Raw genomic sequence first — 20,835 nt, forward strand, 5'->3', positions numbered from 1 at the left:
ATTTCCACCATGATTTTCTCCTTTTGTGAACATAGCTGTGTTTTTTCTTCAGAGTTAATTTAAACTGCTAATATCCAGCCTTAGAATCTGTGTTCATGCACTCCTTTTTACCTGTAGTTTAATCTAGTTCTAGGGAAACAGGAGTGAAGTCACATGTCTTTGTAGTTCCCATTAGTTAGACGATACAAAATATATAATAATGTAGAAAAGGCTTCCCTCTAGGAAATAGTGATTCACCTTAAAAAAACACACACACCATAGAAAGACAAAGGTGTTTGCCAGCATTTTATTTTAAAGAATCAAAAATAAATATTTCACATACACATGCATGGAACAAATTCATTGACATTTATATTTTCCAATACACATTTTCAATACATGGCACCTTCATCTTCTTTATTTAGAAAATAGATTGTTATTGGTCCGTAACTGGTATGAACAGTCTCTGTGACTCTGGCAAATAACCAGGAGCCAAGTCCATATAATAAAGTCGGGATACCTAGAAAACAAATGAATATGTTACATGAGAAGATCAGTACTTATTAATCATGTACTAACATGTCATGTTACTGATTGTAAACTGTCTTCAGCAATGTTGACATAAAGCTATAGACACAGAAACATATGACTAGACACTCACTATGATTACTGAAGAGCTGGACTTTATCTCTGTGGGACATAGTGGCAATTATGTGAGCCTAGATTTTTAAAACCATAGATGAGACTGATATAAATTTTAATGCAGAGCACTTGCTTAATTCATTATCTTCAATTAATTATGAAGTAATTTTATATTCTCACAAATAAGCAGAAAAGAGTATTCATTAATTTGGTTGTAAATGTCCCTATTTGCTTTAAGCTAAATTTACTAGGTCCACTTTGTTGTTCTGCAAGTTAGATAGGAACACTGATGGATAGGGAAATTTTTGTTCAACTAAGAAACTGGTCAAAAAATTATCTTCAAAATCTAAAGCAAAATATAACTTTTAGGAATATTTTAGTGTACCTGGCATGACAAAGAACTTTCATTATTTTGTAACTGATTTGAAAACAATCTCGTTTCACCTTATCTACATGAATTCCAAAAAGTCTCTCTTTCAAGATTGCCATTCATAAGGTTTCCCTGTTTTATTTGAGATTAACTGCTGCATGTTATATATCAAACTGAACATATACTACCCAGAAATATGGATTCATATGCATATGATGCTATGTTGAATGCAAAACAGTCTTCCAGAATTCTTAACTTTTAAGGCACTTATTTAAAATCAATGATTATTAACATATTAAAAACACACTGCATATGTGTGTGTGTGTGTGTGTGTGTATAAAACCACAGGCACACAGATCAAAAACAAATATTGTAGGCCCTACAAAAGTATTAATTTTATTGCTTCCATGTGGGAAATGGACAGAAAGAGGCAATTCAAAATGATAACTGCTCATTTGGAAAATCTCTTTCTAGTTAATAGAGAAACCAACACACATTCAACACTGATCGTACTGCTGATTTTTCTTCCTTTGCTGCAGGAATAGCCTCACTGTGTTATGCTCCCTTTGGACCTGTGTAACAGAGGAGACTTCACCAGCTGGCAATGAAACGGTGGGCTGAGGAGACAGTGTCTCCTGCTCAGGTCCTTCTCTACTTTGGGAACATACCAGGTTACAGTTCGTAATTTATCACCACAGAATCCCCTGGTGCTCCCAGGAAACTTTCTACAGTATACTGCTGTCGTTGTCCTCATTGTGCCCCCAAAGAATCTCAAATGTTTCAAGGGTCAAAAACAAATCCTCAAAAACTATAATAATAATTTGCTATTTGCAAATCATTCATCCAAAAGGATAAGAAAAAAAGAAACAGAAAATCAAGCGGTATGCGGTGGGAAGGCAGGCTAACAAGGTAAGGCAAATGTAAAATAGGAGTGTGGGGTACAGGTTGAAATAATAAAAAAATGAATTCCAACATGACACTACCACTCCAAAATCTGAAAACCCATGGGATGAGGAATTTAAAAGGGCCTTAGAAGCAATCATTAGTTTTCTATATATACTGAGAGTAAGATAGACACAAGGTACCTTCCAAATCAACATTAAGGGTGGGTGGAGTGTAAGGAATGGTAGTGACCCTGAGAGTTATTTTTTATGGTGTTTACCACATCTTTAAGTTAAATATTATTTTAAAATGTATAATTTTGAAAACATCATACAAATAAATGTCCCCTATTAATAAAGAACTAATTAATTATTACTAGTTAATAATAAGCCCATGAAGAAACCATTATCAGTCATGCTTACTGACAGGGGTCAGAGTTGATAAGGGAGTCAGAAATTCTCTGTTGGAATGAATTGAGTTTTTTGTATTTTTTTCCACCCTAGAATGCAGAGAATAATGCAATAACGAGGAAGCTTTGTTGCCTCTATACTTTACAGATTAAAAAAATTGTATGCATCAAAATCAAAATCTTTAAGATTCTATGACAAAAAAATTCAGACTACCAGAGACAGAGAACATCAAAATGAACTTGAAAAACAGTTCTTTGTATTAATAATTCATTTTGAGTTAACTGAACGGTAGATAAACTATTGTTGAATTAGGCACTTAGAACAACTGGAACTTTGTAGTAAGGCTTCTATTACTCATTTATTCCAAGTGTAAGTTGCTTTTCTTAAATCTTAATTTATTTCCCAGCAGGATACTTAGGCTGATAAAGCATCAGTTAAATGTAGGATCCTTGGAAGGGAAGGTGGAGAGGAAAGGGAAAATGAGTAAATAGAAATCCTTATTTACAAAACAGAAGATGAATTGTTCTGATTTACTACTCATTTAGAAGGGAGGATGAGGAATAAAATCGTTTGTATTCTTATTACCGACTAAGGACTTGATGATCCAGAGGGGTAAACTGTACATCACAGACTAGGATCCTGTTACTTAATTCACATTTCCCTTAGTTCAGACAAAAAAAATGCAAAATAAATATTACTATACTGGTAAAAACCCCAGAAAAATATTTCAGAGTGGGGGAACGCGGTCTCCCTTGGCTGCACTTCGAACTCTTCTTCCCATCCAAAGCTGCATTTTTAAAGAATTTCTAGAAGCCCCCAGACTATTAAATTGCACTTCCACATTAAAAGACAAAAAAAAAAAATCTGTTGGTTTTTTGAAAAGGTTTTATTTTCTATGTGGGACAGTGAATTTTTTTCTTCTTTTGGTGTCTTAATGACTGACACCTGAAAGAGAGCCTGTAATCATGATTGGTATCTTAAAGGAAATGCGACTTTTAAATGTGACATTTAAATCCAGTCTATTCAGTTGTTACCCTGCCCCTCGGCCTTACAGCTTTCCTAACTATCACTCCATACTTGGAAAAGGATGATTCCTACTGATCCTGAAAATGCTAACCACAAACTCATTTTCACAACTAGTCAGCACTCCAGCCTTCGCACATGCTTTCAGTCTCCAGTTTCTAAATCATCTCCTAGCAACTCTACACCAACCTCAGAAGTAGGGGGCATAGCTCTGTGTAGTCCATCAGCCAAGCAATGAGACATTTTAAAAGGATTATATATATTGTTTATAATCTCCTTCCTGGATTAAGCCCAGGGCAGTGCCAGTGGGACAATAGTTCACAAATCCCGTAAGTGACATATGAGTTATAAGCAACACTGACCATGTCTTATTTAATTTAATGAACTATTGGATTATATATAGTACTAGAACAGCTGTACAGGTTAGTGTAATTTTGAATAAAAAAATAAAAATTATACTGATTCGGCTTCCTTGTGTAGAGTTTGAGTGACTGAAATTGAAATCTAAATTAATTTTTTAGTACCTATTAATAGGTCCGAAACATCTCGAGGGCTTGTATTTTTCCCTGATCTATAAAATGCTATCACATCTACGATCCATGATATTGACCTGCTGTTAAACCAAAAGAACATGGACATCTACCGGGAGGAGACACAGCCAGAATTAGATCGCCAGGAACACAAGTCCTGAGGAGGCAGCCTCTTTCAAATGCCTTTTTAAATCTAGCACCTGAGAAAATTATGATGCCTGGAGAGAACCTACTGCTCTTAGCAAAACACACTTGCTGAGGTTTCACATAAAGAAGACAAAGAAACTTTTAAAAGTCCGTCCAGTTTTTGTCCTCCAAAGGCTCCCAGTGACAAGCGCAGGAATGACTCCTGCTCAGCAACTTCAGAGCCACTGTCCAAGTGGGGGCGTTCCCTGCCTAAGGCAGGGTCCTCCGGCGTGGACAGTGGCAGGGCACGACCTCAGGGGTGATGCAGGCAGCCCGCCGGGCCTGAGCAGCGTGCCTGGGGACCAGCAACCGCCCGCCGGGCCGAAGGAGTGCCCGGGTCAGGCGAGGGCGCCGCCACTCACCCAGATTGATGACCTTGAGCGCCGTGAAGAAGCGGTTCTGCAGGGCCAGGTTCTGCCAAGGCGCTTTGGAGCAGTGGTACTTGATGAAGGGGAAGCAGCCGGTGCGCAGGACGTGGTAGTTGGCGCCCGGCACGGGCCAGTTGAAGTGCGACAGGCCGAACTGGTCGTTGTGGACCGCACTGTAGGGCACGCAGAAGGAAGTCCAGTGCGGCAGGCGCCGCTGCAGCAGGTGCCGCGTCAGCACCTCCGAGGCGCGGGGCTTCGGGCGGGAGGCGGCGCCCACGGCCCAGGGCCTGCACAGCAGCAGCCGCAGCGCGGCCTCGTGGGCCCTCCGCAGGGCCTCCATGCCCGGGCCAGGCCAAGGAGCAGGCCCCGGACCCCTGGGGGCGCGCCCTTGGGGGCGGGGCCGCCTGGAGCGCGTGCGCACGCGCACTCCCCCTCACCACGCTTGGCTTGGGCAGGGAACGCCCAGAGGGCGGCGCGCCGGGGAGAGCGGCCTTGGCGGTCCGGGCTGCAGGCGTGCCGCAAAGCGGCCCGCGGCCTCGGGCGGACGGGAGGGCGGAGCGACGGCACAAATCTGAAAAAGTGTCACCCGTGGCCTCAGGTATCGTTTGTAAACGTGGAGCAGGGGAAATGCACATGTTAAACAGCCAACCTGAGCGACTGGCAGGATTCAGGCAATGGGCTCCAGGGAAATCCTCAGGGATGCTGAGGAGCCGGAGGTGTGCCCGGCCTTGACATCTGGTGACCTGGGAAACACGTGTGTCCCGAAGTCCTTACAGTTGCCTTCACTTTCCTGCCAGAATCCTAGATAGTGCAAGGTTAAAAAGGGTTCCAGGCCAGGTGTGGCAGCACTTGCCGGTAAACACAGCCCTGAGAGGCTGAGGTGTGAGGATGGGGAGTTGGAGGCCAGCCTGGGCTACACAGAGGAGCGCCTGTCTCAAAACAAAGAAGCACAAATGGTGCTTCTCAACAAACCTGAAAAGAAGAAAGAAGCCTCCCTCATTCAGTGCCCTGAAGCTCAGAGATTCCTGGGTAAATACCAGGACAGGATATGGCGGTCACCAACCTACATAATCCAATTACTCCCCCCCCCCCCTTTTTTTTTTTTTTTGAGACAGGGTTTCTCTGTAGCTTTGGGACTAGCTTTGTAGACCAGGCTGGCGAGATCCGCCTGCCTCTGCCTCCTGAGTACTGGGGTTAAAGGCTTGCACTGCCACTGCCCTGCTTCAATTACTTTTATCTCTTACTGTAAGGAAAGCATTTCTCAAGTTTTATAGCATCTTGAGGTACCTTACATTGATGGAGGAGGGTTATCTGTCTATGTGTTACTTTCATTGGTTAATAAAGAAACTGCCTTGGCCCTTTAATGGGACAGAAAATTAGGTAGGCGGAGTAGACAGAACAGAATTGTGGGAGAAAGAAAGCACTGAGTCAGGCAGACACCTCAGGCAGTCGCCATGCCTCTCCTCTCTGAGAGAGATGCAGGCTAAGATCCTTCCTGGTAAGCCACCACCTCGTGGTGCTACATAGATTACTAAATATGGGTTAATGCAAGATGTGAGAATTAGCCAATAAGAGGCTGAAACTAACTGGGCCAGGCAGTGTTTAAAAGAATACAGTTTCCGTGTAATTATTTCGGGTGTAAAGCTAGCCAGGTGGCGGGACGCAGCCCCACCGTTTGTTCTACCACCATTTTTCTGAAGTATCGTTAGCTCATATTTGTCCTTAACTTATGTGGAGAGAGCACATAAATAGGATGAGGTGTCTGGAAAGCACCTTATGCAAATGAGTTAATTATGTGTGTAGGAACCATATAACAATTATTATTTGCTGAAAATTCAAGAAGGAATTTTTATAGTCTCCATTTTTTGAGTTAGTCAACAATGAGTTCATTCTGCAAATACGTCAAATATTTAGGAGGTTTTATAGTTATGCAAATAGTTTGAACTTTAGAAGATTTCTTATTAGATAACAATTTTTTGCAGAAGAAAATTTAGGCAGAGGCATGATGTGTTTAGCTATGGAGAAGAATGGCTAGGATTGTTGGAAGGAGGTGGGGAAATGCTGCAGTACCATCATCTTCAAAGTCAAGTTTTAAAAGCAGTAGAGCCCCTTTTCAGACCAGAGCTTCACAGAATTCCAACATATAAAGTAAATTATGAATGCAAAATGTTTATTTACAAACATTTATACATTTCTTAAATAGTAATTTAATAGGCAAACTGGCACCACATCAAAATCAAGGATGGTCTGTTGTCTTGTGTTTTGTTTTGAGTGGGGAAGGGATTTGTAAGAAGTAAGTCAGGTAGACAAAATAATAAACGTGGGGTTTGCAGAACCAGACTCAGAAAGTGGCAAAGAGTAGAGGATGCCTAGCCAGTGAAGACGCAGGTAAGGGCAAACCAAGAACTGTCGTAAGGAGGATGCCTGGCCAGTGAAGATGCAGGTAAGGGCAAACCAAGAACTGTCCTAAGGAGGATGCCTGGCCAGTGAAGACGCAGGTAAGGGCAAACCAAGAACTGTCCTAAGGAGGATGCCTGGCCAGCCCCACTCTCCCTGTACCTTCAGCCCTGGTTTGTTTTCATTATGGTACAGCTGCCAATTGTTTCTTGCATCTTCTGCTTTGACTGAAAATTATTCAGAAAAATCCTGATCTTTCCAGAGAAACCAATTATTTATTTTTATTTTTTTATTTTTCCATTCAAAAATTTACACTTCCTCCCCTCCTCCCATTCCCCTCCTGCTCTCTCACTCACCCTTCTCCCTCCCCCTCCCTGCTTGAGAGAGGGCAGGAAAGCCTGCCCTGTGGGAAGTCCAAGCCCCTCCCCCCTACATCCAGGCCTAGGAAGCTGTGCATCCAAATAGACTAGGGTCCCAAAAAGCCAGAACATGCAGTAAAAATAAGTCCCAGTGCCTTTATCAATGGCTTCTCAGTCACCCCATTGTCAGCCACAATCAGAGAGTGCAGTTTGATCACATGCTCGTTCAGTTCTGGTCCAGCTGTATTTGGTGAGCTCCCATTAGAATAGGCACACTACCTCAGTGGGTGGACCAACCTGGAAGTCCTGACTTCCTTGCTTCTCCCTCCTTCTGCCCTTCAACTGGACCTTGGGAGCTCAGTCCTTGCTCTGATGAGGATCTCTGTCACTATCTCCATCCTTCACCAGATGAAAATTCTATGGTGATGTTCGAGATAATCATCAGTGTGATAGTGGGGCAAGGACAGTTCAGGCACTCTCTCCTCTGCTGCCCAAGAACCTAGCTGGGGACAATCCCGTGGACACTTGGGATCCCCTCTAGAGCCAAGTCTCTTGTCAACCCTAAAATGGCTCTCTGTGCGTATGAGATTTAAAAAAGCAAGCTACTGATATGGATAACCAAGTATTACATAAATTCACTGATTTTTGTCATTATGCAGGCTTTGAAAAGGCTAGTGAACAGGCCAGGCAGTGGTGGCGCACACCTTTAATTCCAGCACTTGGGAGGCAGAGGCAGGCGAATCTCTGTGAGTTCGAGGCCAGCCTGGTCTACAAGAGCTAGTTCCAGTACAGGCTCAAAAACTACAGAGAAACCCTGTCTTGAAAAACAAAACAACAAAAAAAGCAAAAACAAAAAAAGCTAGTGAACAAAAGGACTAATGTTGGCCACTGCTGTGTTGGGTAAACCTCATAACAGATGAAGAGTTTCCTTAGGGTAGACTGTTTGACTCTCCCCTCTTTTCTATTCTAATGTAAAAAAGTTCTTCCAATGAAAGTAGATAGGTGGGCCATTCTCCATTTTAGAATGTTCTACAGACCAGAAAAAATAAGTCAACAAACACTGTGTCACCTCACTAATATGCCAAAACTTGGGAGTCTTCTAGTCATGCAAATAGTTTGTCACATGTATGTATATTTAATGCTCTCCTAAATATTAAAATTCTCTCCTAAAAATTATTAAGGAAAACACAGTCCCATAGAAAGGTAGAGAACTGGACATATCAGAAATGAAGACATCCTGGTGTGCAATAAATGTGTAAAATGTGCATAATTTCAACCATTGTTTGAGAGGTGGACATTAAAGTCACAATAAGATAGCATCACATACCCTTTAGAATAACCAGAGTCAAAAAGACAGAAAATTTGAAGGTTTGAGAATATGGGGAAAGCTTTTCCAAAGTAGAGCAGTTGCATTTTTTTTAAAGACTTACTTTTTTATATTCTGTTTGGGTATTTTGCCTGCCTGTATGTCTGTGTACCATGTGCATGTCTTGTGCGGGTAGAAGCCAGAAGAGAGCATCAGATCTGTTGGGACTGGAATTGCTGCTGATTGGGAATTACTATGTAAGTGCTAGGAACTGAACCCTGGTCCTCTGGAAGAGCAGCCAGTGCTCTTAACCCTGAGTCATCTCTCCAGCCCCTAATTGGAACTTTTACCCCCCCCCCCCCAGCCCCTTCCTGTGTGTATGTGTGATAGTCTTGTTATATTTCCCAGGCTGACCTTCAACTCACTGTGCTCTCACCTTACCCTCATATGCATGACTTATGACACAGACCTTGTACTGCTCCTAGGTCTATACCTATATTGTTTTATTCGATCTACCATAACAAAAAATGTCATTCGCTGGGTGATTTTAAACAACAGAAATGTTTTTCTAACCAGGGCATGCAAGGTATTGACCAGTTCTGCTCCTCTGAGAGTTTCCTTCCTGGCTAGCAGATGGCTGCCTTAGCATGGTATCCTCACATGGTGACCCTACTCTTGACAACCCCTCTCAGATTTCAGCTCCACTTTACTGACATTTTTAACCTTTAGCACCTCTCAGGCCCTGTTTCCAAATGTAGTCACACTAGGCTTCACCATATGAGCGTGGATATATGTGGAGGGAAACACATTCAGTCTACAGCAATACCTAACATAAATCATGCCTGTATGTTCTCCAAAGCACATGGACTAGAATATTTACAGCATCACTGTTCATATTTGTAATATTTGATCTATGAATTACACATATCAACTGTATGTCCATGATTTTATATCTTCTTATGTTTTCAGTTGTGTGGGGCTTATTCAGCATCTCTTGCATGCTAAGCAACTGCTCTAGTACTGAGCGAAGCACTCAGCCCTCATTGTTAGTGTTTATTAGGGATCTAGAGAAAGAATATCTCTTTATGTGTGTGTGTGTATTTATTTTCATGTTGTTATTGTAGGGTCTTTTTTGTTTGCTTGCTTTTTTGTTTGTACTTTGAGACAAGGTCTCAGTGTGTTACCCAGGCTGACCTCAGCCTTAGCAGCTGCTGCCACCTCAAGCTTTCAAGTAGCAGGAAGTATAGGTGTGCCTCACCACACCCAGCTCTCATGTTTTTACAAGCTTAGAGTGAGATCCTGATTGCTTATGTAAAGTAGTCCTCATTACCTGACATAAAAAGTTCAGTATATCTGAGGTTTCAGATATTTTCTGGGGATCTTGGGAGGTATCATCTGTAGATAGGCAGATGTATTGTAATAATGTGATTTAAAACAAAGTAGGATAAGGATGTAGATTTTAATTCACTTACATTCTCACAGGAAACCTTAAAGAAATCATACTTCCACACATATGTCAGCATGGTAGTAAAAGATGGAAGACATAAAAAATGGGGATTAAATGTTTATGTTTAAGATTTAATTTAAAATTTCCTGTTTGGGGCTTAATGGCTTTTGTTTCAAGGAAAGACTAAGGAGATGATTTTGTCCAATTCTTACTCCAGCATGGTTAGATGTTATCACAGGTAGCCAAAATAATTTTAGTCCCAGGCTTCTTCAGCACCCATCTCTGCTTAATGGTTCAATGCCCTCTAAGCCAAGCTCAGCACTAAAGTGGATTTAGGTACCCCTTACTGTAATGGTCTGTCCTGTCTCTTTAAGAGACAAGCCAAACCCACTCCTTGCTTAGGCAAGCTGATCTTCAGCTTCCAGCTTCAGTCCCTTCCCTTCCGCCCCCTCTCAGCAGCAGCTTCTGTCTCTCCCTTCTTCCCACTTCTCCCCTTCCTCTCCTCTCTGTTCTCTCTCTCTCTCTCTCTCTCTCTCTCTCTCTCTCTCTCTCTCTCTCTTTCTCTCTCTCTTTCTTCTCTTCCCCCTTCTCCCCTTCCCTTCCATAACCCACTAAATAAATACCCAACTTCACTCTGCATGGTGTGCCTATCTGTCTCTGTCTCTCATCTGCCACATGGGTTTCTACCTGGGACCCGGCTGCCTTCGTGGCCTGCCATGGTCTTGGAACCCGCTTGGCTGCCTGCTGCCACTCAGGGATCTGTGATGTGATCTCATGGCCCACTGCCCACTGCTGCCATTTGGGGACCTGCAATATTTTACTGAAACCATTACACCTACAGCTGAACGAATGTTCCTTAATTGTCCCATTCTCATCGGTAACAAACACTACTTACTGCCCCATCCTGTACTATTACATCATCTTGTCAATATATAGGACAATATATATGGGCTTTATGCAATATTCATGGAAGAAGTTTCTAGGAAAGGAAAGCTATATTCCCTTTTTAAAAATATAATTTATTTTTATTTTGTGTTCATTGGTGTTTGCCTGCATGTATGTCTGTGTGAGGGTGTCAGAAGCCTAGAACTGGAGTTATAGACAGGTGCAAGCTACCATGTGGGTTCTGGGAATTGAACCATTTAACCACTGAGCTGTCCTTCCAGCCTCAGAGTGCTGTATTCTTATCCAGATCTTCTTGAGTCTTCTGCTGAACTCATTGGTATTCTGAAAGCTCCTAGGAATTGGCTGTTGGGGCTGTTCTTGTAAAGAGTGACACTAAGAATTACTCTGGCAAAGTATTTACTGTTAGTAGTGGATCTGATGACTTTATCCTCAAACACCTTGTTTCTAAACACTCTCTGTTGTTGTCTCCTTCACTGTGATACAAACCTCCCAGTGCTGAGAATATGTATGTGATTTCTAAACCTTTGTGGCCCCGGTACCTAGTACAGCACTTGGCATATTGTAAGCACTATTCTTAAATAAGTGGGGATGGATGAAAGTGAATACAATTAGTGTATTTAAGTGATACTGGAGAAAAGAACTTATACTACATAGGAACAATGGTTTTAATCTAATTTAGTTAAAATGTTAATTTGGGCGGTTGGCAAAATTAAACTGCAAAATAGGTATGAAATGTATCCAAGATCATCTATCAAAATCAAGTATAAAAACCCTGCCTCTGGCTACAAGTGAGCATTTTATTAAAGGCAGTTCTATTCCCATTGTCTGGTGTAAGCGTTGGCACTCTGAAATCTGGTGGCAAGAATATATGTTTATACCTTTGTAAACCAGATAACCATATTTGCTGGTAGATAATGGAGTCCATCACATGGGCATGTTCCCAGAATTGCAAATCTTCATAATATATAGTCAGTGTTTGGAGTCACCCTTGAAAAAATGGCCAAATTAATTTAAATTCATATTATGCATGGATGATAGTTATGACCCTGGCTACTAACCTTATTTATTGACAGATATATTTATGAAAAGTCTGTAACATGAATCATTTCAAATCAAATCCCAAAGATGTTTTGGGTCCATTGCTGATCTTCAACTGACAGTGACTTTTAACCCTTTAGCTTTAACTGTTTCTGCTGCCTCCCCAGTCTCTATGTCTAAGTACTTAATGATCTATACACAAATACTGCCCTGAGGGAGTTCTCCATTTAAAGGGGCCCTGAATCATTTTATAATGGAATTATAGCAGAGTATTCACTGATTTATGGTTTGTCAGTAAAGGTTTTTGAAATGAATTCCATGATGTTTTCAGATGGAATAGGATTTTTCATGTTTATCTCATTCTACTAAGTTTTCTCCATTGTTCCCCCATTTGGAGAAAACTTTCAAAACGTTGATCTGCATTTATGATTTCCCTTGTATATAATAACACCATTTTACCTGTATGTTATTGTGTGTCTTAAAAGCAACTGTAATGGTAAAAGTAAAATGGTATGGTTTCCCAAGTGGCTGCAGCAGGCAGCAGGCCATGAGACCATGTCGCAGGTGCCTGAGTGGCAGCTGGCAGCCGGCAGTGGGTCCGAGAACACTCTGCAGGTCCCCAAAGTGGTGGTAGGCAGCTGGAAGCGGGTCCTGAGAGGAGCCAGTCCTAGGCAGGGACAGCGCAGTTCCCCAAATGGCTGCAGTGGGCCATGAGGGGCAGCAAGTCCCAGGCAGGGAGCCACATGGTGTGTGAGAGACCAAGATGAATAGGCACGTCATGCAGAGTGAAGTTGGATTATGGAGGAGAAGGGGAGAAGGGGAAAGAGCAGAGAGAGAGAGAGAGAGAGAGAGAGAGAGAGAGGGAGGGAGGGAGGGAGGGAGGGAGGGAGGGAGGGAGGGAGGGAGGGAGGGAGGGAGAGAGAGAGGTGAGAGGAAGGGAGAAGTGGGGAGAAGGGAGAGACAGAAGCTGCTGAGAGGGGGGTGGAAGGGAAGGGACTGAAGCTGGAAGCTGAAGATCAGCTTGCCTCAGCAGACAGGGGAGTGGGTGTGGCTTGTCTCTTAAAGGGACAGAGCAGACCATTACAGTAACCACAGAGAGAACTAATATCAATGTCACAATATCCATCAATTGCTGAACATTTATTATGTCTTGGTTGGTTGGCATCATGTAAATGCTGTGCCAGATTGCAGAGTCCCCCAGAGACCACCAAGGAGTCTGAATTTGTATGTAAAAGCAAAAAGACTTTATTTAAGCTCGAGCTTGGACCCTTTGTGTGTCCTAAGCAGTGATACCAGATTGGAGAGTTTTTATCATAGCAGAGGTTGGGGTAAGGTTCAGGACCTCTGATTAGCTGACATTCGTCTACGGGTAATGGTATCTCTTAGCGGAAGGGGGATAGGTGTGTGCTGGGTTAAGGGATGTCTAGTGATCCTGTTTATAATGGTTGGAACATTAGGTATTTCCTTTGGAAGTTAGGTATTTTCCCTTTGGATGCTGATTGGCCCATCCTGGGTGTTGCCTGGATGGTCTTTGTGGTCTTTTCCCGGAGCCAGGTATTACCTTAAGGTAAACTGAAATTTAGGCCTAATCTTTGGCTTCTATTTAGCCTGTCATGGCAGCAGTATAGCCAAGCTGCCCTGAGCCCCACAGTAAACAGTTCTCAGCAGTGTATCATTTCCTCATTTCCAAACTGGGGAAATGATTTCAGGGATTAGGAGGGTAGTGTCATCTGCAGTCAAGAACAAGCTGTTTCTAGGACTGGAATTTGAACCTACACAGACAGTACTATAACAAACTCATGGTTTGTCCACAGTTTAAAAGTGTCAGATTTAGATATAAATGTAGGTAACACAGTCTAGCATCTCTGACATGTTGCATGATTACTAAAGAGTCAGGAAATATTGCACCAGGCAGTGGTGGCCCATGCCTTTAATCACAGCCCTTGGGAGGCAGAGGCAGGTGGATCTCTGAGTTTGAGGCCAGCCTGATCTGCAGAGCGAGTTCCAGGACAGTATACAGAGAAACCCTGCCTTGAAAAACAAATAAAGATTCAGGAAATAGCTTTCTAGACTAAAAATATAGCCCATCTAGCCCAGAAGGTTGTCTGGATCAAAGAGAATTTGGGGTAAAAGGATATATGATAATTCTCAAACTGAAAGAATGAATATTTTTTCAAAATTAGATTAACTACAAAATTTCCTACAATTAATTATTCATATGCATATTGAAAAGTACATTTAAAGATAAAGTAAGAGTCATAAGTTAAAAAGTTTGCATACCAAGGATGGATCACAAATCCAAATCTGTTGTCAAGTCCTAAGTATGGGTTTTATATGAGATGCCTGAGCTTCTACTGTTCTTTTTTTAAATAATTTTTTGAAAGTTTAGATTTTTATTCAAAATAAAAGTTTAGTTTGTCAAAGTTGCATTTTCATGGAGAGAGCATCTGGTCATAGTTTAGATGGCTGTGAGTATTACTGCGCTATGGATAATATGCACATTAATCCAAGCCAGTATCTTAGTGAACCACAACTTGTGGTTCAGCTCTTTTTCTTTTATTCCTTATTGCTGTTTCTAATAAAGCAAGATGTTAAAGCTAACTGCATGCTCTATTAATTATATGAAGGTGAACTTGAATCATCTTTGTTACTGAAGATGATTAATAATTACTAGTTCTGCACATGTTTCTAGTGCATTTTCAGTAAATAAACAGGGTACATTGTTGGGTAGTAATTGATTAATTAGCACATTCATCCTACACAGCTCAGTGGTCCAAGGATGCTGAGTTTGAGATATTGTTCATAATTATTACAGGAAACAAATTTGCTCCATTTCTCAGTTTATTCTTCTGCACACTACTTTTTCTTCTAAATCGAATGCTTAATGGTTCAAAACCTTATAGGTTTATTCAGATAAATCAACTCATGAAAACTTGCAAGTCATAATCTCAGAATCTTGTTTTTGTGTGAACTAGGGTGAAAACCTTTATAAGGCTAATTTTAACATTTAATCTTACTGTTAAACTGGATCAAATACTGTAAATATAGGGCACTTCCCTGCCATGCAGGAAATGCTCCTTGCGCACCTATGCACAACAGGGGTACTGGAATCTCATTTGCTTCCCAACTACATCAAATAAGCTGAGGATTGCAAGTGTCATCAAGTTGGCACTTTGCAGAACCAGTCACATATACTGTGGAATCTTTAGAAAAGTGTAGCATTGTGTATCAGTTGCTATTTTAACTCTGTGTCATTTAGGAATTTTTTTTCCTTCTAATTACCAAGCCATCATATAATTGAGAGATAGGGTAGTTGAGAGCTTTGGGCAGGGGCTCAGGAGTTTCTCAGTTTTCTATCTCTGTATTCTCTCTCTGTGTGTCCTAGGGTTGGGCCCAGGACTTCATATTTATTAGTCAAGGACTCTACCTCTTAAGGAAATTATGAGCCCATCACTTCCCCCTGTTTAAGCATGAATCATTTATCTGTAAAATGAAAGTACGCTGAAAAGCCCACGCTTCAGACACAAGGAACCCAGCTTTGCATCTAGACGCCATATTTCTAGTTTTACTCCTTAGGGCAGCAAGGATTTAAACTCTTTAAGTTTGTGGTTTCTTACCTTGAGTTTATTGTAAGACTCAAATAAGATGTGAAAATACTTTGGAAGCATATAAATATTAGGCATTTCTCATATTGTTTAATAATCTTTTTAGTTAGTTAACACTGACATGATGTAGTAAATCTGTGTGCACTGGAATGACAGCAAGAGCTTTAAAAACACTCATTGTAGGGCTGGAGAGATGGCTCAGCGGTTAAGAGCATTGCCTGCTCTTCCAAAGGTCCTGAGTTCAATTCCCAGCAACCACATGGTGGCTCACAACCATCTGTAATGAGATCTGGTGCCCTCTTCTGGCCTGCAGGCATACACACATATACAGAATATTGTATACATAATAAATAAATAAATATTTAAAAAAAACACTCATTGTACTGTTACTAAACCTTATTAGGTAAGAATTTCTGATGTGACTTTATAATTAGTTTTTAAAAATTTATGTATCTGCATATGTGTGCATACATATGAGAGTGGGTACCCAAGGAAGCCAGAAGAGGGCATTATATCCCCCGGAACTGTAGTTAGAGGCCATTGTAGGCTGCCTAGTGTGGGTACTTAGAACTAAACTCAGGTCCTCTGCAAGAGTAGCATACATCTTATCCACTGATTCTTTGTTTAGCTCTGACTTTATAATTTATTCCTAAAGGAAAGTGTCTGAAAAACAGTATGTCAGGTATGATCCTATTTAAAACATTTAATACATGAATACTAAATCATTATATAGAAACAACATATATTTTATGAAAGTATAAATGTGCTATGTATTAATTAAGTATCCTATTAATAATTAATGTTCTAGAAGATGTATATGTATATACGTTTGTATATATACATATATTCAAGCTTACAATCTGTTGGGTGAGATAGACAATAAAAAACAAGTCTATTTTGTAATATATAATATGACGTGATTATCAGGTACCCTGTAGAAAAAGAAAGCCTGGTAAAGAAACAGAGTAGTATTAGTACTGCGTTAGGGAGGTGGCCACCTGGTCTGGTGAAAGCTGAATGGAGATTTGAATGCTGCAAGGTAGTGGCTGGCTACTAAGGAGTGGAACGCAGTGTAGAGGCCCTAAGCCCTGAGAATAGATACAGTCTAGAATTTTGACACTAGTTATTAAAATTTTATGATTTTCTATTTTTTTAGGTTTTGAAGAAGCTATGTGACTCTCTCTGTGTTTTTTTAAAATAATATACACAGACTTTTATAACTAGAAAAAATTTAAAACTCTGTGAAGTAATCTTAAGAAAAGTATTCCTAAGTAGGTTTAAAAGTCAGTATTGTTTTTGTCTTCCTGGGTTTAACGCCAAGACTCTCTGAACAGATCATGAGACATTTATAAAGGGCAATTTCTGTCTTGTCAGTGAGGTTAAGAAAGAGTTTTAGAGCCAGGCATGATAGTGCATGTTTTTAATCCCAGTACTCCAGAGGCAGAGGCAAGTATATTTCTGTGGGTTCAAAGCCAGCCTAGTCTACAAAGCAAGTTCCAGACTAGCCAGGGCTACACAGTGGGGGGAGGGGAGGAAGAAAGTATTTTAGGTATAATTTGTATCATGACAGATCAGGGTGATCCTCACAGACTGATAGAGAATTGTCTTCTTCCCAGCTCCTTCCTCAGGCTTTGGTCCATGATGTCAAAACAGTTCCTTGTGCCTGCTTATAGAAGATGCGGCCCAGGATACATAGGGATATGGTAGGATGTTATTAGAAGATGGGAGTAGAATGCCAGGCAGAACTAGTTTTACCACCAATGTTACACATCTTGTAGATGTAGTCATTAGGGACTAGGTCAACTACATAGCAAAGCAGAATGTTACCAAATATATCATCTCCTTTTTGATACCGGTCAGAGCTAGCACTTAAGCTCTTTATTCTGTCACTAAAAAGCAGAGATAAAAGGAAGGTATGCTCTGATTTGTACTGGAACAAAAATGCCAAATATTTTTATTCTAATTTCTAGTCCATATGACTATACCAAGATATAAGTAAAGGGTGTACATATTATGTCAGTTCAGGAAAAGATTACTTAGAAATAAAATGTTTCCATTACTTTAGTTGATTAACAATAACTAAAAGTACAGTATATAGAGTGACCACCCCCCAAATAAAGACATCATCCAATATAGGATTGTATTTAGCTTCTTGTTGAGACATGTGTTTGACTTCAGTCAAAAGAACACCTTCTATGGTTGGGGAGATACCTCAGTTGAAGGGATTTTCTTGCTAGCATGAAGAAAGACCTGACTTTGGCTTCCAGAATCCATGTTTAAAAATAAGTAAATAAAAGGGGTGGGCTGCACATTTGCAATCCCAGAACTGGGAAGGCAGACATAGGAGAGTTCCTAGGCTCACTGAGTAACCAGTGATGAGTCCCAGGCCATTGAAAGACCTGTCTCTTAGAGAGAGAGAGAGACAGACAGTACATCTAAGGAACATCAGCCAGTATTATCCTTTTACTTACACACACACACACACACACACACACACACATGCACACACAGACACAGACACACACACACACACACACACACAGAGAGAGAGAGAGAGAGAGAGAGAGAGAGAGAGAGAAAACTTCCATCAGAAAAATGTTTGCATTGTAATTTCAAGACCAATACAAAAATGCAACCATTTGAGAATCACAGCCCTTTGGGTAATAGATGGAGAAAATAAAGAAAGCATACAGTTACAAAAATCATCTTAAAATATTTTTATCCATTGTTTCTAATAAATGAAAGAACAAGCTAGAAGAAGAAAACCCCTCTTCTGTGACAGGATAATTTTGCCTTTCTGACATTTTGATGATGGGAGCATAGTGTCATAAAATTCTAGAGCTGGAAGAAAACCAATATCAGTTACATTTCCTATTTTATGTACTAGGAAACTGATAATCAGGGAGAAGTTATTGTCCACTAATAAAAACAGATGGAACCTAAAACATACTAAGACATTTAAATCTAAAGCAGATGCCATATATATTCCATACTATGTACAATGTCTGTGAATATCTGTAAATGGATGTTTCCTGTCCTGACTGCCCAGTCCCAAATAACTGACTCAAAGGCTGATTATGAATCATAAATGCTCAGTTGATATCTCAGGTTTGTTACTAGCTAACTCTTACAGTTAAATTAACCTATTTCTATTAATTTATGTATTGCCACATGGCTTGTGGCTTCACTTGTCCTGTAGTATGTCTGGCTTCCTGGGAGGCCAAGGGCTCTCTTAACTCTGCCCTCCTTCTCCTCATCATTCTCAGTTTGACTTTCCAATCTAACTTCCTGCCCAACTACAACTTGTCAGTCTTTTATTAACCAATGAGAGTAATCCATATTCATAGTGTAGAAAAGGATTCTTTCACAGCAGATACCACACCAACATTATTGTATGCTTTGAAATACTTGGAAGTGAGTGTGGTCATTTGTTCATTAATGCAGTCTCTATTTGCTTGGGTAGGTATGGCACAAAAATGGTGTGGCATGAATTCTAGAAGTAAATAAGGATGGTAAACTTAGAATGAAAACAGTGTCCAGAGTGCTAAGGAACATGCCACTACTCTCTGGTAGCATCCTTAGCTGCTTGGGTGATGCTGATAGCACTCTCTGTTTGCCACCCATAGCTCATTATCACTTGGGGTAGTACACCATATATATATTCATACATATTTCTGTGCAAATTAGATTGTTTCGTTTTTCCAATTAATGTCACACAAGTTCAATATGGAACAGAAAAAAATCCCATCATTAAGTAACCACTTAGTAGTTGTTCTTATCATCTCAGTGTGTGTACAGTGCACATACTATGTACATATTTTAAAGTCATAATTTGTTACAATTTTCTTTAGATTAAAAAATCAGTTATGTGAATGTGTGTCTGCATGTGGGTTGTCACACAGGCTAGAAGAGGGCATTGGGTCCTCTGGATTTAGAGTTACAGATATTTGTGGGCTGTCTGAAGTGAGTGCTGGGAACCAAACTCAGGTTCTCTGGAAGTTCGGCAAGGCCCCTTAGCCGCTGAGCCGTCTCCTAGCTTCTTGTATTGGCAATCTTCATGCTGTTTTAAAATGTTTCCTTAAACTGGTGCATGCTTTTAATCCCAGTGAGAGGTAAGATGATTGTGAGTTTGAAATCCTGAACTATATAGCTAAACTTGAGAGGGGGAGGATAAGGGAAGACAGAGACAGAGAGAGAGATAATTAATAGTGACTATTTCTTCAAACATATTTTCCCCATTACAACAAAACAGCGTTGTGAGATATTGACTTTCAAACCCTAAACACATTGACAAACATTCCCTTCTTGTACTCCTGCCAGGCACCCCTGTGCCTGTTCTCACTTAGGCCCATGTTGGCTCAAACACTAACATGATTTGTAAGCTTCAGTCTTCATCCTATGGATCCCAGCTTCTTAATCTTTGAGTTGCAACCTCGCCAGAGTTGCATTATTGAATGTAGTGGTAGCAAATCCTAAACATTAATTCAGAATCTGCATGGGATGACCTTGGCTTCTGACGGTTCTTGCCCATTTCATCTCACAACTTCACTCCACTTTGATTCTGAGCACAAGATACTGTCAAGCCATGCTGTTGCCAGTTAATGTAGCCTAGAGTATCTTAGCTCAGCAAGATTATTATATGTAGTATTTTTACTTTGCATGCAAAGTTTTCTAGTCTTACTGAAATATAAAAGTTTAATTACAGAAAACAAAAACTTTTAATATTTTTGTTATTATCTATCAAAACATAAGTATCAAATTAATCTCTATATTTAATTGTATTAGATTATTTGATTTTTAAAAATACTGTTTGAAATAAAAAAAGTTTGAGTTGCTGACTTAAGTTTCTTTCTTTTCTTTCTTTCTTTCTTTCTTTCTTTCTTTCTTTCTTTTTTTTGGTTTTTCAAGACAGGGTGTCTCTGTAGTTTTGGAACCTTTTCTGGAACTAGCTCTTGTAGTCCAGGCTGGCTTTGAACTCACAGAGATCCTCTGCCTCCCGAGTGCTAGGATTAAAGGTGTGCGCCACCACCGCCTGGTGTGACTTAAGTTTCATAAAAAAATCAATAAATTTTTGCTTGGAATTAGGACAGAATTTCCAACAATTTCTGAAATGGTCCTAAACATACTTACGCCATTCTGTACTACATATTTATGCAAAGTAACATTCTCAGTACTGATGTAAAGATATTTGTCTACTCTGAAAATTATTGAAGATGTATGTTTTGTAGTACCAAATGTTAAGCTGATTTAATTTTTTATGTAAAAATATGCAAGCATATCCATCTCATTAGTGGAAATTTGCTTTCATCTTTAATAAATGACAAAATTATATACATATAAATTTATGATTTGTTATCAGTAAATGTTTTATTGGCATGCCTGTTTTA

General features: G+C 40.3%; 1 protein-coding gene across 1 annotated transcript; it reads right to left on the reverse strand.

The window, feature by feature from the left end:
* Positions 1–267: 267 nt before the first annotated feature.
* C3H15orf61 (chromosome 3 C15orf61 homolog) lies at positions 268–4,762 on the reverse strand. Its single transcript, XM_038322796.1, has 2 exons — positions 4,385–4,762; positions 268–499 (listed from the first exon to the last, which is right to left on the reverse strand). Exons 1-2 carry the CDS (start codon positions 4,728–4,730, stop codon positions 372–374), a joined length of 474 nt encoding a protein of 157 aa, XP_038178724.1. The 5' UTR covers positions 4,731–4,762; the 3' UTR covers positions 268–371.
* Between the last annotated feature and the right edge of the window lie 16,073 nt (positions 4,763–20,835).

The sequence above is a fragment of the Arvicola amphibius genome, chromosome 3 (assembly GCF_903992535.2).
Source record: "Arvicola amphibius chromosome 3, mArvAmp1.2, whole genome shotgun sequence".
NCBI lineage: Eukaryota > Metazoa > Chordata > Mammalia > Rodentia > Cricetidae > Arvicola > Arvicola amphibius.

Excerpts from the sequence above, each read along its gene's own strand:
- C3H15orf61 (XM_038322796.1), bottom strand. The coding sequence starts at position 4,730 with ATGGAGGCCCTGCGGAGGGCCCACGAGGCCGCGCTGCGGCTGCTGCTG. Across the intron at positions 500-4,384 it reads GCTCAAGGTCATCAATCTGG|GTATCCCGACTTTATTATAT; the intron begins GTGAGTGGCGGC and ends TTTGTTTTCTAG.